Raw genomic sequence first — 17597 nt, 5'->3', positions numbered from 1 at the left:
CATGCAGCTGATGGCAGGTGGGAGTCTTGGTTTAACGTCTCATCCAAAAGGCTCTATATTTGACAGTGCAACACTCCCTCAGTAGTGCATTGGGTACATCAGCCTTGATTTTCTGGAGTCGGACTTTTGCCTGAGTGAGAAGGTTGTAGGCTTGAGTGCTGCCCACAGCTGACTATAAGAGTTTTCATATGTAAACATTCAGATGTTCATTGAAGTATTATTAATTTCTCTGAAATAAGTCTCGTCAAAAGTCTGTGCCATCCAAATCACTTTAACCTTTTTCCCCTCCTTCATGGTGACAGATTCCTAAATGTTCCCTGGTTGTGGGTGTGAAAAATACTTTTGTTCTGTTAAGTGTCTGATCTCAGATTCTCAGAATGTCCCAAAGCATTTCATGAGTCACAATGCACTGCACCACATCTGCATCAATGGAAAATTCAGGTTAATAGCTCATGACAGCCATAGAACAACTGAAATACGTAATTGTTCTTAATCAACTACAAAAAAAACTTAGCACGCGCACAACTTCTCCACCTCAAAAAAGTTCGAATAACCATTGGCCCAACATACAGCCAGGCAGATCCAGAACCAGAACCATCTTACTGTTGATATGCTAAATTCAGAGCATGTTGACTTTTGGAGTTGTTCAGTTGGCTTCAGCGATATTAACTCGAGTTATCAGTTACATTTGTTTGTTCTTCCACAAGTTTCTCTCTTCCCTTTGAGACCCAGTTCCATTTTGGAAGACGCTTAGTGTGTCAGCCCCCAAAGGACAAAAAGACAATGGTCACCGCCCAGCACCTTAGCCATGGAGTGGTTCTTCTTTTATCAAGCGACTGCAGTAGTGTTCTCCAGGCCTTAGAAAATGGCTTAAATAGTGAACAACCATGAATAATTAGTATAATAGAAATCTTATTATAGCAAAAGCAGCTGACTTCTGTCAATTGCACTCCACATTCCAAAATTATAGTCAAATTCATTTTCCACATTTCAATATGTTGTGAAAGAAAAAGCAGCAAAAAAAAAAAAAAACGAAAAAGGTCTAGTACTTCATCAAGGGGATAAATTGAGAAAAAGATCACCAAAAGAACAAAGCACAAACTTGTTAGGAAATGGGAAAATGCCTAAAAACTGTGGGAGCAGAATCTAACAGCTCTTAATAGGGAAGTATTTTTTATTTTTCTATTATTTATCCAAGATAGGAATGGGACCAAGCCAGCACATGCATGATGGATGAATTCACCTCCTACAGTGCTATAAAATTCAGCTTCAGTGATTGCATTTCAAGCCAGCTGAGAAAATGGAGGTAGGAGCGTAGGAAATGATTGATCAGCAGGGATACCCAATGGGGTCAACTCTGGAAGAATATCAAAAAGCACAGTGCAGTAAATATAACAAGATTTAGCCATGAGCCCTTCCCTGACTTTATCCTATACTCCCAAACATCCCAGCTGCAAAACATAAATAGCAGGACAAGACCATGGAGTGCCAGCCGCTCTGCAATTCAATGACTTGGCAGATCTTCTACTTGAAGTCAATGTTCCTGCCCTATCCCCACAACAAAAAGAGACATCTGGCTGTATCTACCACACCATCCTCAGAAATATATTGCTGTTCCTTCACAGTCACTGGGTCAAGATCCTGGAACTCCCTCCCGAATACCACTGTGGGTGCCACGCCACATGGACTGCAGTGGTTCAAGGCAGGAGGGAATTGACTGTCATCTTCTCAAGGGCAATTAAGAACAGGTAACAAATACTGGCCTTGCCAGTGACACTCAAGAAAAAAAAAAGAGAACATCTACAGGCTTCTAGAGTAGAATTCCAAAGATTTACATCCGGATGAAGAAACAGCTCAGTACAAAATGGGCCAACTCTTTATCCCAGAGACCATGACCCCTAATTGTGGACTCCATAGCCAGAAAAACATCCTCCTGGCATATACTTGGTCAAGCTCCTTAATCATTTCATACATTTGGCTATGAGATTACCTTCCATTCTTCTAAACTTGAGGATATCTCATCAATATCATGAACCCCTTGTTACACTCCCTGAAAGTGTAACGATCTTTTAAGAAAGGAGACCAGACCTGCACGCAGTATTCCAGGTATGGTCTCACCAAGGCCCTATATAAAAGTTGCTGTAAAATTTTACCCTTGTACACCAACCCCTTTGTAATAATAGCAAATATAAAACCAGCAATTAAAGCAACTTTTATGTTAAGCATGACGAGCACAATGACACCCAGGTCCCGCTGAACAGCAAGATTTCAAAGTCTCAACCAATTAAACATTCTCCTCCACCCCCCCACCCCCATATCAAAATGAATATCTTGAATTTCACATTACATTGGTCATTTTCATGTCCACTTAATCTGTCCATATCCCTTTGCAGTCTGGTTTTCTTAACTTACTTTCAAACTTAACTTTGTGTTGCCAGCAAGCTTGGATACATTTTATTATGTCCCCTTATTTAATTTGTTGATATGGATTGCAGATAGCTGAGACCTAAGCACTGATCCTTGCAGCACCCCACTGGTTTCACCTGGCAACTCAATGTTTTGTTCATTCCTACAGTAAACCAGCAAATCTATGCTGATATTACCACCAATCCCTAGAAATTCAAAGAACTACAAATGGTTCCAAACTTGGAAGAAAAACAGAAGTCATTTCACTTCCATTGGTATTTATTGTAGAAATGTGATCAAACGTATTTCTGTATTGCACACAGAGAACTCAAGTTTTCCAAACACTGTCATCGATTAAATCACCAATTTACAACATTTAAATAACGGATTAAAATGACAAAACTTTTAGACTTGGTCTGTACAGAAATTTTAAGTCTCCTTTTTTTTTGTTGGAAATAAAGAATCCCCCCTGCCCCTCTTTGAAACCCCTATATAAAGAATGCAAAATACAAAGGCAAAGTTGACCCTGGATTTGGAAGGAGCCAATAAACATCCATGTATATAACCAGTGCAGTCCTGCTCAACACAATTGTTCTCCGAGTGGATAAAGGCAGCTGTACAATTACACTTACAGTTGAAGCCTGTTAATGGGAAAACCCCAGATGGAAGTGAAATTGGTCAATTTAAATCAGATCATCCCCATTATGTTAAACCCCATCACCAGATTTTAATTACACTTGGGAATTGAGTGGTTCAAAAACAAAAAACCTTATAAAGCAGTGCTCCCTGGAAATTAACTGGCATCAACTGTAAGATCTCAGACATGGTTCAGTGTATTATGTCCATCTAGATAAGTAGACACAAAATAAACTAACCCAACAGCATAAGAACCAAAGTTTGGAAATTACTAGCAACAAGCATTACTGTAATTATACTTAAGGGCTTGTACCAACTTTTAACTGAGGGGTTGACCCATATAATAGGAGGTTAAAAAAAGTTAACGCCTCAGTTAAAACAGCAAAAAAAGGCCAGCCCATTGTGAACAATGCTCAGGTGATTTCCAGGATCATTGTGGCTATTTCTTGTATCCAGATTGCTGTGTTGAATATGCAAAACAGTCTGAGTTCCATTATCAGGGTTAGATCCTTCCCCACCATTATGAAGGTGATATCTTTAGTGATCCAAATATATTTTAGTAATCAAGGTTTAGAAATCTCAGTAGTCCCTTCCTCAGTGGATATATTTTTCCAATATAAGATCTCATCCCCTTTTTTGCCCCCAACCCTAAAGACCCTAACTCATTTCTCTAATTTGTTTGTAAACAAAAAGAACATTCCAATAAGGGGTCCCAATTGCTTTGTGTAAAAGGTTCTTTTCTGCACATAGCTCTGCTGCCATTCATTCTCCCAACATTTGTTACAATCTTTATAACTCATCCTTTGGAGCAGTATCTGTTTCTTCTTCCTCCTCCTCCTCTTCCTCATCTTCCTCTTTTTCTTCTTTCTCTTCATCCTCATCCTCTTCCTCATCTCCTTCAGCATCATCCTCCTTATCCTTCTCTTCCTCCTCTCGTTTCTTTCGCTCTTCTTCATCCTGTTGCTCCTTCATTTTCTTTTCTGGATCCTGAAAAGACAAAAATCAACTCAGTCATGGTGTGAAGAAACTGCTCTGAACACATTCTACAAATACACAAATAGGTACTAGGATTTCAGTGAAGCAAGAAATGCTACATACAGTTATCATCAAGCATTCTAATTAAAAATTGTCCCACAATAAGAGTTTTGTCTGAAGAGACCATTTTAATCTAAGCAACAGCTGGCAATAACATTTAAATTATACATTGCAGTGTTATTTTCCTATATCATTTTAGGGATCAGTGTATTTAGCGCAGATTCTAACACTATTACATAAGAATATTTCAGATGTGGAGAAAAGAGATGCGCTACCTTAGATTTGCTATAGCCTGGTATTACAAATTGTTGGCCTTTTTTAAAGAAAAAAAAACAGCACCTACTCAAGTGGCAAATCCCACTGTAAATTGTACAGGGGATGCCGAGTCTTTTTAATTTGTTAGTTTAGAACTTGCACGTTAAGAAAGGTGTATCAGCATTAGGAGAGCCAAGCCATTCAAGTCCCTAGCTCTGTTCACAAAGCTATTCTTAAGGGCTTTAAAAAAAAAAGTCACTTTACTGCTCAAATCGCTGAATTTTTGGCAGTGGTGTCATGAATTGGCATTTACTCTGAACCAGGCTGCCACTGCCATAATTAATTCCATATAACCATTACACCTTCAGAAAGAGATTTTTTTCATTCCTGCCCCCTGTTAGATCAGAACATAAGTCCCAGAAGGGAAAGGTCAGAATGTCAGTGATTGTTTAAGGGCTGGAAACACATTTCAAACAAACTTAAAATTCTTAATAATCCTGTTTCTCCCATTCTGCTTCTGCAGCCAATCCTTTAACAAACGATTCACCTGCCTGCAGGGCTGGTATTACACCCTTACCTTAGTTGCTCCCCAGGTTTCTGTTCCAAATTTTTCTGCAAATTTTTCATCATCTGTGATCAGGAAATTATCAAATATTGTCCCAGATTTAACCTGAAGAATTGAAAAAAAATATCAACTCAACAACTTGGGTCACATCTGTACGATGATATAGCATCATATGGAATACATCCATTCCGTAGAGATAACCAGCTTTGCGGGGGGTGGGGGGGGAGGCTAAAAGAGAACAGGAAGGAAAAGCATGGTCTAAGGTAGATAACTAGCTCTCACATCTTTGGAGCAGGACATTAAAATTCTGCACCTCTAGCCCCTATAATGCTCATTTCCACAAATGGCAGGAGGAAGCAAATTACAAGAAGAAAAGAGGGGGGGGGGGTAGAATATTTAAAATACTGGCTTGCATTGGGTGTGGCTATTTTGCCTTCAGCCTGTAAAAGCAGTTTCTCCTTTGTTAACCTATCAGAAACACTACACTCTTTCAAAACCGTTGCTGAAACAAGATTTGCTGCTTATACAGTTTGTTGCTTGAACAAATACAAAATAAATATTTTGGACAAATGCACAAGGATATGCCATGCTAGTCCTTTATGAGAAAAAAGCAAGTCAATCTCGCATTTATGCTGTGTTTTTAGGGAGGCATCAGCAGAATATAGAGGAATTAAAACAGTTTTAAACAGAAAGCTTTTGCAGCACATGTGCTGAGTCAAAATGGTTTTTTCTTCTTGCGGCCTGACCAATAGCTCGCCATATGGAAGTGCCCAAACTTTGCCTTTATGGGCCAATTAGAAAATTATGAAGCACTGTAGGCCAGAGCTTAAAATGAACATTTCCATTAATCATCATGTCTCAAGATGGACATATTTAAAAACTTGTCACCAATGAGGGCGAGGGACCCAAGAATTGAAATTTCCACGCCTGTAGGCCATGAACTGTAAAACAGGACATAAAAGAACATGGCAAGAAATAAGCACAAAGAAATAGAAACTACAGCTGAGGCTTTGCCGGCCACAAAGGGCAATGAAACCAATGGTGCAGACACCCAGTTAATAGTTTGAGAATCTAAAGAAAAAAAAGGGGTTGGAACAGGAAACATTACAACAAAATCTCCTTTCCAAGGGAAATAAGTTGCACTAACCTGCCACAGATCTAGACCAATCACACCAATATCCTTGTAACTGTAAAGGCTGGAATCTGCTGTGTACTCAGGATTATCAATTTCAGGGTGAATCCATTTGCCCTTGTAATCTGGATTATCAATCTGACGTGGTTTCCATTCACCCTAGTGCAAAAAAAATTAGATTCAGTTACTTTTTCTGAACCTTAAACAAGTAGGTATGATGAAGGCAAACAAACAATACCAAAAAAGAGAAAGCACTTTTTCTCCACCAGCCCCCCACCAAACAGCAAATAAGAAGCCAGATTTGATCGGTCATCGGGCCTGCACAATTCAAATTGAGACAGTCAGTTAACAAAAATAAACTGGGACTATTGCAATTCCCAGTCTTGTGCAGAGGAACAGTGGAGGGGTTGAAAGAGCTATCCTGGCATTTGTGCCAAGCAGTGATGTTGAAATGGTTTGGTCTGTTTTTAAAAATCAGTAAATCGAGGGCAATCAAGCAGGTGAAGCCACAAAGTTACTACATAAAGTTGAGGTTAAGGTTCAAGGCCAATCTAGAACTTTGGCAGAAATGGGCTTTAAGTACAAGTTACCACATGACTTCAGTGTCTGAAGACTTTTGTGGCAAGCAATTACTAAAGTGGTCTTGATAGACAGACAGTAGTCACACCAGTGCGAACAGAACATTCTGGCATTTGTCACTGCACAGTAAGATTAGAATAAAGCAAGTCATGCGATAAGAAAGAAGTGCAGTGGCCTTAAAACTCAAATCTTGTATAAATGACTACATGTTGGCCAATTTCCCTTCATGCTCAAAAAACTGATGGTTGTACTTCATCCAACAATAAGAAAAAATTGTCAGCATATAACTTGTAACTAAATTTACTATCGCTAGTTTCTACCTGGGACCCCATAGTCTAAACAACCCTCACCTCCCCTGTCAAAAATTGGTTACAGGCTGCATTATATTCCCAGGTGTTACATATGACAATACAATGCAGCAGCGGATTACACTAGTCTACAACTCAAACAGAATATACCAGGTTAACAGATACAATCTGGGTCAGATATCTTGACAACTGATTTAAAAAAAAACTTTTGCATTGGTTTTCTACAAAAAGGCTGAGCCATTACCTTGTATTCACTGTTCTGAATCATAGGTGGCTCCCATTCACCATCCATCTCATCATCCCAGTCTTCGGGTTTCTTGGCATCAGGGTCAGGAATGTGTTCTGGTTTCTCCCAGTCCTGAAATTAGCAATGGTTTAAATGAGTGAGGCAGCACAGAAATTTCTCTCATCTTTGCAGCACTTCAATGTCTGTAAGAAGTTTACTTACATCAGGTTTTTTATCCTCTGGATCATCGATCTTTGCACGTTCATCCCAGTCTTCTGGTTTCTTAGCTTCCGGATCCTTGATTTTCTTGGGTGGGAGGAAGTCCCAGTCTTCTTCCAAACTGCCTGATTCAACTTTTTGGTTGTCAATTTTCACCTCATAAGTATTGTCTGGACGGACAATGAGGGTGTAGAGATGTGTAAATTCATCATCCTAGTTAAAAAGAGAAAAAAATGGGTTTACAGCTGCTTTGACCAATTTGGCCGAATGGTTAAAGCTGCTGGACTACCAAAAGTGTGTGTGTGTGTGTGCGCGCGCGTGTGTGGGTCAGAATGCCAATGGCATGGGCTCAATTCCTGTTCCAGCTGATGTGAACTTGGGATTTGCCTCCAATCTCAGTGGAAGGCAATGGCAAACCAAAATCTTTTCTAAGGAAAAATGGCCCATGGGGAAGCTTCAACAGACAAGCAGCCAAGGACCTGCCTTCAGGCAGAGCATGGAATGGAAAAAGGAATTTTACATATTAGACAGCACATATGATAAATAGCAAGGAATGTCTATATCTACTTCCATGTTATGGTTTGTCAAAATGCCTGCTGTAACTCCTGGTACAAGGTAAAGCAGTTACTCACCTTGCAACGAATATCCTTGGAAATCAAGTGATTCTTCCCTTTGTAATTGAAAATCACATGGACTTTCTTGGTTCCTGGGCCACAAATGTCAGGACCTGGGAATTACAAGAGCAGCAAATACCATCATTCTCACTCACTTTTAAATTTTCCAATATCTGACATTGCAAATCTGGCATCGTAACTTCACAGTAATTTTTATTTGGTTCCTAATTTTTCCCTTCAAACAATTATTCAGCCGCAGTGCAGTGTAAAATTGGAACCTTATTGATCTAGTACAAGTCCAGACAACCAATTATAAACATGATGCACAATGTAACACCAAAGATTTCTTCTCCTTTAAGGAGCACAAAATTAATCATAGGTCAACAAGGTACAAACTTATAGTATGCACAAATAATAGCAGTCTAAGGCATAGTGGGTTGGAGTTCTTGGGCTCAATTTGTATACAAAAATGGGGAGGAGTGGCACAGGACAAAGTCTGCACTATGGAACAATGGGAGGTGGATTAGAGGGTTCAGCCTTCCATGTGCAGTGTTTTTCTAGTCTCATCCAAGCTCCTGTGGGCAGAAGGGAGACCACACTGCCTCCTCACATTTGCTCAGTATTCCTAGACTAGGGAAGGTGTGAAAAAAAAAAAAAATGTAGGGTTCTACTCAAAAAACTTACCAAACATAATATTGTAGTTGGAGTCTCCGTGCATATCAGACTGATCGAGGGTCGATGGAAAGATCTTCACATATCCACCTCCACAGTCAATTGTCTGCTCGTGCTTGACTGTGAATTGGACAACAAGAGTCTTCCCTTCGTTGCTGAAGGGTTCAAACTTTGCAGACATTGCATAGAATCTGGCATCCTCACTCGTCTGAAGTCCTAGAATTGAATAAGAATAGACAATAAATGAGCACAAAGAGGTTAAATGAAGTAGCACAAGTTCTGTACAAATGGAAACTTTAAACCAATCCGAACAGTGGCCAGGCAATAAATACCAATGACAAGACTCCAATACAGATGCAAGGTGCATTTGTGTTGCACTGCCAGTTTCTGGAGTCCAGCTGTAATAAGCTCTCAACTGCACGCTCCCAACATTTCCACTTTTATCCATAGTTGATCAGACTGCAGGCAGTAGAATCAACACCTCTAGAAATTCATTATAGCTATGACAAAGGGCCTGTGTTACCCTGAACAATAGGAAAGTTCAAGCAGTGTTTATTTGTAACATGCAGGAAACCACATTTGCCATTAAGCATAAAACACCCCTAATGACTTTAAATAGAATTTTATTATGTAATAACTACATGCATTTCAAAGCTTTACTGCAATTTACAATCCCAGAAGTATGGCCAATTCTCCCAGTTTCAATACATGGAAAGGGATTGGTTTCAGATTAGATTGACCAACTTGAATTTTTCATCGGCGTCCAAGGCTCCCCAAAGAGTATACAGGTCTGAATCAGCAACTGACTTGCAAATGTGTCACAGCATTGACGTCAAGAGCTCAAGTCATGCAGAAGCAGCACAGTACTCAGCTGGCAGCAACCCACAAGTCCCATCAGTTCTCAAATCGGTGGAAAACCTCTTGGAAAGAGGCACACCCCCTCCTCTGAATTGACCAAAATCCATAAACAGAGGCAGCCTCACCCCACAGCAACTCTACTGCCTCTTCAGCTAGTGAGATGTTGATAATCCAAGCCTGATTCTTCACATTTTTTTCTCTCAAAGCAAAAAACCATGCAGGCTGGAGCTTTCATAAGGAAAACAAATACAGAAAAGCAGAAAGAGGCAAGGCCGAAGGTCAATAGAAACTACAGCAGTAAGAACCACAAACCGGGTCTTATTGACAAGCCTGGTCACAATGCACTCAAAGCTGATGAGGTTGGAGATTCAACTCCGTCAAGTGCTTTTATATACCAGTATACACAGAGCCATAAAACAGGCAAGGCAACACTGCCACACATTACAAACAGCACCCTGGAGCATGCTACAAGGAAATAATGAAGTTGAGAAGCCACAAGATTAAGTCTTATAGCACGAGCCCATCGCAATCTTTTGATGCAATACTGTCTTGAAATATATTCCAGCCTTCACATTTAACAGAATTTTTTTACTATTCAGTCACTTTCTCCCCTCACTCAAGGCAATTGAACCTCCTTTTTATCTTCTCCGCACAATCATGCAAGGGTTCAGTCCCACACTACAGTCAGACCAATGAAACATAAGGAGGGTTGTATTTATTCTTGAGGTCTCAATACTTCTTTCTTCCATTACCTGGACTTCCCTTATTAAGGAATTAAAAATCAATATCTGAAATGTGGAGGGCCAAATTGGTCATTTAGTGGCGACAGAGGTCAAGGGACCAAAGTCACCCTCTAACACATGGTTGAGAACGAAAACTTAGCTTGGAGAAGAAACAATGAGACTTCCCTACAGGGAAAGATTAGATTAAGATATCCAGCAATACTCACAGCAGCTAGTGATAACGTATGGGATCCCCTTTTTAACCACAACTGGTGATAATAGTCACAGGAAACAGCACACCACCCATTTGGAGTTTAAACCAACAGGGAGAAACTCCCATACCTTTATCTTTCTCAGCATCACCATAAAATTTGCCAGGAGTCAGCTTGAACTTTCCATAGTCGGATTTGTGCTTTGATTCAATCCATCGCTGCGTCCAGATATCTGTTGCACAATACAAAAGATAGCTACATTGTAAAATGCAAAAAAAGTGCAAAGCCAAAGACAAAAGAAAAATCAATTCACAAAAAAATTCTGAAAACCTCACTAATTGTAAACAGCAGTAAAAAGGGTGCAGTTTGAATCTATTACCCATCACCGCCATTTTGTCAGGCCTCTAGGTGGCATCTCAATAGGATTTTCCTATTATATATGGAGCTCAGTTAAGTCAAGCCTACTATAACTGGCCAAGTGAAATGAAACAAATTGACACTAAGCATACCTAGTTTGCATTTTACAGCAACTATTCAAAGATAAAATTTACTTTACACCAAAACTTTAACAAGGTGGGAGTGTCAACATTTAAACCAGATTAGAGACAGATGTAAAAAAAGTAGTTGCATAACTTGATTATAATAAAGTAAAAGGGTGAATTACCTATAAACATATAATCCCAATGGCCTAATTTAAGAGGTGTGAAATTAACTATTGATTGTGTGGATTCAAATTTAAATTAGCCAAGAGATTTCCCAATGCCTCAAATTTATCCAAAATACTTGACACACAAGGACAAGGAAGATCAAAGGCTTGATGCTGAATCACAGTCTGGACGTCAATAAGAGTTACAATGGGTCTCATGTCCCCGAGCCTGAAAAATCCATCTGAGCTCCCTTTGCAATAATTATTCTGTCACTTCTACTGAAGAAGGACAAGTAATCTCTTGCCACACAATAAGAGCGGGCTCAGCTGTGACACCTCACGTGGGTAAATAGTTTGCCAGGGGTCTCCTTAGTGAATAGTGGCTGCTTGGACCAAGATACCAAAAATGGTGACCAGCAACTGTATGACAATAAGGATTCAACATCCTTATGGGCATCAGCAGGGGAGGAAATTGGTTGGAGGGGGATAGGAGTAGGAAGAGCCACATGATTTATTTTCTCCAGAGCAATGATAGGCATTGGATAAGCATCAATCTGAAGTTTTAAAAAAGCATAAGAACACAAGTGCTGGAAATGCAAAGGACAGTCAGCATATGAAATAGCACAATTAACAAAAAAAAATACAAGATTCTGCATTTGTATAGACAGATTAACAATTGGGATCTTCAAAGTGCCAATAACCCAGGTAAATATTTAGCCCACTCATGTACATGGAATGTAAGCCAACGAATTATTAATTAAAAATACAACACTGCAGAAGCTGGAAATCTGAAATTTAACAGGAAAATCTGGAAAATGCTCAGCAAGTCTTGCAGCATCTATGGAGAGAGAAACAGAATTAATGTTTCAGGTCGGTCATCAGAACCCGTTAATAAAAATCGTCCTGGTTTGTAGCCTAAGAGAAGATTTGAAGGCAGACAGCAAATTTTTATGACATGGTTGAAGCCACTTAACGGTTTTAATATTCTTTTTAGATCAGCTTTAAAAGATACCTACACTCCTGGCAAAAGCCACAATAGCAAGCAGAAACAAAAATTTAAAAGAAATAAAGGGGAAAATACATAAATGTTTTGTCACATTAATCTCCCAGTAAATGATAGGATCAAAACAGATGGGACCCCTTGAAATACTGGTAATTCACCAGGACCAGCACGCACACAGCAAGTGGCTACTTAAAATTGGCAACACTTCAAAGCCCCATGCAAGGCAGGGGGGTTTGCGCAATATAAACCAACACTGCTGCAAGCTTGGCTCATTCTTAAATGGAAGATATTGCAATTTTGGCCTGCTGATGCACAACCGATCATGCCTTAAAATTAGAGGGATATGACTTGAGGGATTCCAATCCTTTGAAAAAAGGGGCAGACCATCTACTGTGACCATTAAGGAGCATGCTTGGTTCACTCTACACTTCTGGGTTTAATCCCAGGGATAGGGCAACAGGATTGACAAGGGAACTATATATACTCTTGCAGCTGGCATGTGTGTCACACAGAATCTTCATAAACTACAACTTTCATTTAAAAATAAAAATGTTTTTTTTCGCATCAGATCCCAAGTGTGCAGTTTACCAGGTTCAGGTTAAAACGTTGGCAGAGCAAGCTCCATGGGCCATATGCTCTACTCTGTCCCTATCTCATGCTTGGTACACCCAGTGGTCTAATAGCAAACTCAGATGCAGGTAAAAATTGGTTCTACAAGTCAGCTACCCATACAGGGTAAACAGGTTTTCAGTACAAGTATCAGGGGCCAGCTTAAGGCAGCAGGATCAAAAATCAAAAAGAAAAGACAGTCCAAAAGCAGATGTTTTAATAAAAGCAGATGTTTTAATAAGAAAAGCAGGGAACGCTGAAGACGCTCACTCAGTAGAACAGGCTGTTTCAGTGGAGAGAGTTAATGCTTTAGCTCAACTGAACTGGATGGAAGGTCATCAACTTGAAACGTTGACTGTTTCTCTCTCCACAGATGCTGCCTGTCCAGAGTGTTTTCCAACATTTTCAGCTTTTATTTCAGTTGTCCAGCATCTGCAAATATTTCACTCCAGCTTTTAAAAGGCAAGCAAGCTTGAGTACAACAGCACCTATAAAAAGACAGGTGTAGCTTTGGAGGACTGATGAAGCTTTCGTTCAAGAACACTTACACCTACTGTCACTAGATTAACATCTAGCCACCCAAATGCACACAAACTCACCTTCAATTGCATCAAGGTGAGAATAGCTAAGTGCTGGCTGCGTCAATACATTTTAAGTTAAAACCATCTTTTGAGCTGCACAACAGAAAGACACAGTATTAACTGATCAACTACACCCAATATCTGCCTGTTAATTAGCCCTGGAACCATATAGGGAATTTAGCACCATCAGCACTAATCGCTGCTAAAGAAGAAACAATTATCTGGAAATTACTGCCCTTTCCTAGCCTATGAAATAGATTACACTCATCTCAGGAGGAGGAGTCTTGGCATTTGTTCTGACCTGACAGTAGTACTTCAGCAATAGTTGCCCACATGTAACAATTAAATTCTTGCTACAGAAGCAAATACTCAGGTAAGGACATTCCTGCATGGAGTGAAGGGGAACGCAAAAGACAAGCAGTCACTCACTCTTCCTGACAAGGAAGCTGGTTCCAGCATCAGGAGAGTTTAAATAGTGCCCTAGACAGAGGAACTGAGTGGCCCTGTTAAATCTGCAATGCAGACTTTAGAGAGAGGGGGGAAGAAAAATAGCTTACAGGGAGCAGGAATTTGAAGAATTCCTTTTCCCCCACCACAAGGTGGTTTTCATCCTTGTAAACAGCACTTTAGTACTTCAGAAAATTCAGACCTACCTCAGGCAAACATCCTTCACTCAATGAACTGGTCATCTGCTCCCCTACATTTGGTCAACTCAGTCCAACATACCAGTCATTTTTCATAACCAACTACATCTTACTTTAGTTAATGCATGAAAAATAACTAATTGATCATGATCAGACATTTCATATTTTGACTGCGTTGGGATTTTTACATTCAGCGAGTCATTCCCAATCATTGATTACACTCTCCCATTAATTCCCCACTTTCCAACCTCTCAAGTTACTTCCCTTGAGCTATCTTTACTACTGGTCTTAGATCACACCCATGGCACTTTTGAACTAATCCCTCAAGAGCAGGTTTTAGCCTCAAGATAAGTTTCCTCCTCAAATTTTTCCACCACTCTTTCCCCTTCTACAATGCCTCCTAAATCCCACTGCTCTTCCAACAGTTTGCTCACATGTCCTAACGTCATGTTCTTTCGATCTATGTTATTATTTGTTGGATTACGTTTTCGTAAAGACCTTGGGGTGTTTCACTATAATAAAAATGAGTTATAAACACACACGGCCATTAGCAGTAAAGCGAAGAATAACCCTAGTTCAGCCCTATCCTCGCACTGATGATTGAGCCAATGGTGGACAAGCTCACCCTCCAAAACAAGGTAGGCAGCAAGATTAGGCATTAACACCCAAGGAATTCTAATATTAAAAAAGAGAATTCGTAAATCACAAACAGAAACTGGAAACAAAATCCAGCAAAAACTAAAAAGTGATCCATAAAACAGGATTTCATCTTTCTTCCAGACAAAGGCATCAGTTCCCTACTTTATTCTACACTTTCCACAGCCATCCTGTATTTCACAATATTGTAGTTTGCTTGTGCAACCTTACACATTATGTGTCTCCAGGCTTTTGGACAGGGAAAGCAGGGAGCAGAGGTCGAAGCGGGGTAAAGCCTTAATGAATCTAAACCACTTTGCAAGAGGCACCGAATAAAGCTAGATAGTGATAAGAAGCTAGGTAGTGGCCAACTTCCCTTTTCCTAACCAAAATGAGCAAATTCCAGCACTCCTCAGTCACCCAGCTGAGATTAGCTAATTCAACACAGAGCAAGAGCTTGGGCCTAGGACTGTGTGTGTGACACCTCATGAAGGACTGGGACATCAGGAAAAAAAACTGAAATAGCTTCAAGGTTCCCACAACGAAACCAGATGAGATAACTGATGAGAAACAACATTAACAAGTTGAGTTGCTTTACCTTACTCTGTTGATAACTGGTTAACATACAGGAGCTAGAGGATTTTGAGACATTTGCAACCCATACTTACCCATATGATATCTCAACTTAGCCCCAAGAAAAATAACTTGATTTACTAATCATTGAAGTTGATGTAAAATACATGTCAAAATAAATATAATTAAGAGATGATATTTGTTCACATTTATAATTCCTTCTGGCAAACCTGAATACCAGCACAAGTTGCAGGACATACAATCCAGCACATTTTACAGTGACAGCATTTATTGCAAAAAAGCACCACACAAGGTTGTTGTTTCTACACAGCAGAAATACATTACAACCTTTTTTGGCTTTTAAAAAAGTTCAGATCCAAACTTATATATTTTTAAACTGGATGGATAGATAGCTAGATAGAGACAGACATACCTGTGGAACAAGACCCTCAAATACTGAGGGCGTAGCAAGGAAATTGACCCACTCCATGAAATTGGATAATTAAGGACTTCACAAAATAAAGAAAATCTTTAAAATTACAGTTCTAAAGACCTCACGTATACCTTTCATAGAAACCTAAAGGTCCTGTTAAAAGATTCAAACATATTTTAAAAAATTTTTAAAAAAAACTTATTGATGCAAGTACACACAAAACAGATATTGGAAGGGGGTGACATCATTAGCTACAACTCACCAGATGCTAAAGTGAATAATTTAAAAAAAATTAATCTTCGAAATTTTGATTGGAACTTTCATTTTTTGTTTTAAAAAAATGAGAAAGAAAGTGAAACAAAAAAGTTTACTTACCTCTACCATTTTGATTTCAAATGAAGCTATTACACCAGGAGTACATTATTTTAAAAAAGTTTATATTAAAAAAAAACACTTCCTTTAATAGCTTTACAACTCCCTCCTCAACCCTTCCAACCCCCATCACACGCTCTCTCTCTCTCTCTCACACACACACACACATGTAATCTGGATTGATCCAGAAAAGCTGGATAATCATCATTTACAATTCCAGGTACGCATCTAATTTCTTAAAAATGACTATTTTTAAAATCAAAAGCTGCAAATGCAACGAATAAATATAACTTCAGGGTTTTTTTTTAAAAGAGGAAGGATGGCCTCCTGCTTCCTTCCCTCCTCCTCCTCCTCCTCAACTCACCTCCATCAGAAAATTCCTCCTTAAAATAAACTGTGGGGTCTGCAGCTGCCACGGCAACAAGCAGGCAAAGCAGCAACCTGGTTTTCATCTTTTAATTGGGGGTATTTTACTATCTATCTTTACTCAATTACTTTTTTTTGGCTAAATATAAGGGGAAAATACAACGACCAAAGCACGTTTGACACAACTGAAAGCACCAGGAATGAAGTAACTCCCACTGATGCTTTATACAGCGCACGTCAGTCAAACTTCACAGTTAACTAAGTCCCACCCCCACCTCTCACCGCTGAGCCTTTTGATTGGTCGCGCCTGGCACTGCGGGTGATTTCCCCTCCTCCGATTGGCCCCGGTCGCCGCCGCTCCAATGCTCCCCTTCCCCCCCCCCCCCAGCAACCACCATGGCCAGCACACTAGGTTGCGCGGCTGCCCAGATGGCTGAAGATTATTGGCTGGACGAAACGTCATGGCGACGGGCTCTGGCCAATGGGCAACGACCACATGTTCAGACGGTGGAAAGGCCGGGAGATCTGCCCCTTTCCCCGGCGCCCGCACCTGATTGGTCGCTGTGCCTGTCAATCAGAGAAGGTCACAAAGGATTTTTTTTTCATAACTTAGACAATGCTATAATTTGAAAACCACTTTAATACAAGAAACACACCAATACGTATAAAGCATTAAACATGCTGGAGGAACCTCCAAAGTAATTTTCGCACATTTTCCAGCACGTGCAATTTAACAAGCCACTACTTTTACCCTGAAATTCCTAAAGGTGCTGCTTCTGGGATGCAATTCAATGGTTGTTGGCCTCCACCTCTTCTTAGCAGTCTCAGGCTCAAAAGTTTCAGCCCAAACAGCAAATGGCAACGGTGAATGCTGGGCGAACACATCAGTGCAGGACTGAGGAAGTTCTGCATTGTTTGAGCGCCTGGAGCCTGTTCCGCCATTCATTGTGATCATTGGCTGATCTGTATCTCAACTCCAGCCACTGCCTTAGCTTCACGTCCTCTTAAAACTCTTGCCTATCAAAAATCTATCGGTCTGAGAAGAATGTAAGAAATAGAAGCAGAAGTAGGCCATACATCCCCCCGAGTCTGCTCCCCTATTCAATTTGATCATGGCTGACCTTTTGCATCAACTCCCCTCTTCTCTAATCCCCATATTGTTTGATTCCCTGATGGTGCCTAAATAATTATTGATCTCAGTCTTGAATACTCAATGACTGAGCATTCGTAGCCCCCTCAGTGATGCCCCCTTCAACCTTTTATTCCGAGACTATGATCACTAGTTCTAGGTGGTT

General features: G+C 40.0%; 1 protein-coding gene across 1 annotated transcript; it reads right to left on the bottom strand.

Moving 5' to 3' along the window:
* Positions 1-2667: 2667 nt before the first annotated feature.
* Positions 2668-16549, bottom strand: LOC121271338 (calreticulin-like). Its single transcript, XM_041177277.1, has 9 exons — positions 16301-16549; positions 10570-10671; positions 8660-8863; positions 7994-8088; positions 7365-7574; positions 7161-7274; positions 6045-6188; positions 4910-5002; positions 2668-4029 (listed from the first exon to the last, which is right to left on the bottom strand). Exons 1-9 carry the CDS (start codon positions 16386-16388, stop codon positions 3832-3834), a joined length of 1248 nt encoding a protein of 415 aa, XP_041033211.1. The 5' UTR covers positions 16389-16549; the 3' UTR covers positions 2668-3831.
* Positions 16550-17597: the final 1048 nt, after the last annotated feature.

Source organism: Carcharodon carcharias, chromosome 30 (assembly GCF_017639515.1).
Source record: "Carcharodon carcharias isolate sCarCar2 chromosome 30, sCarCar2.pri, whole genome shotgun sequence".
In the NCBI taxonomy this organism is placed as follows: Eukaryota; Metazoa; Chordata; class Chondrichthyes; order Lamniformes; family Lamnidae; genus Carcharodon; species Carcharodon carcharias.
The sequence above is the reverse complement of the archived record's forward strand: the minus strand, read 5'-3'. Positions and strand labels throughout refer to the sequence as shown.

Excerpts from the sequence above, each read along its gene's own strand:
- LOC121271338 (XM_041177277.1), bottom strand. The coding sequence starts at position 16,388 with ATGAAAACCAGGTTGCTGCTTTGCCTGCTTGTTGCCGTGGCAGCTGCA. Across the intron at positions 8,089-8,659 it reads CAACTACAATATTATGTTTG|GTCCTGACATTTGTGGCCCA; the intron begins GTAAGTTTTTTG and ends TGTAATTCCCAG. Across the intron at positions 7,275-7,364 it reads CAGAGGATAAAAAACCTGAT|GACTGGGAGAAACCAGAACA; the intron begins GTAAGTAAACTT and ends TGCTAATTTCAG.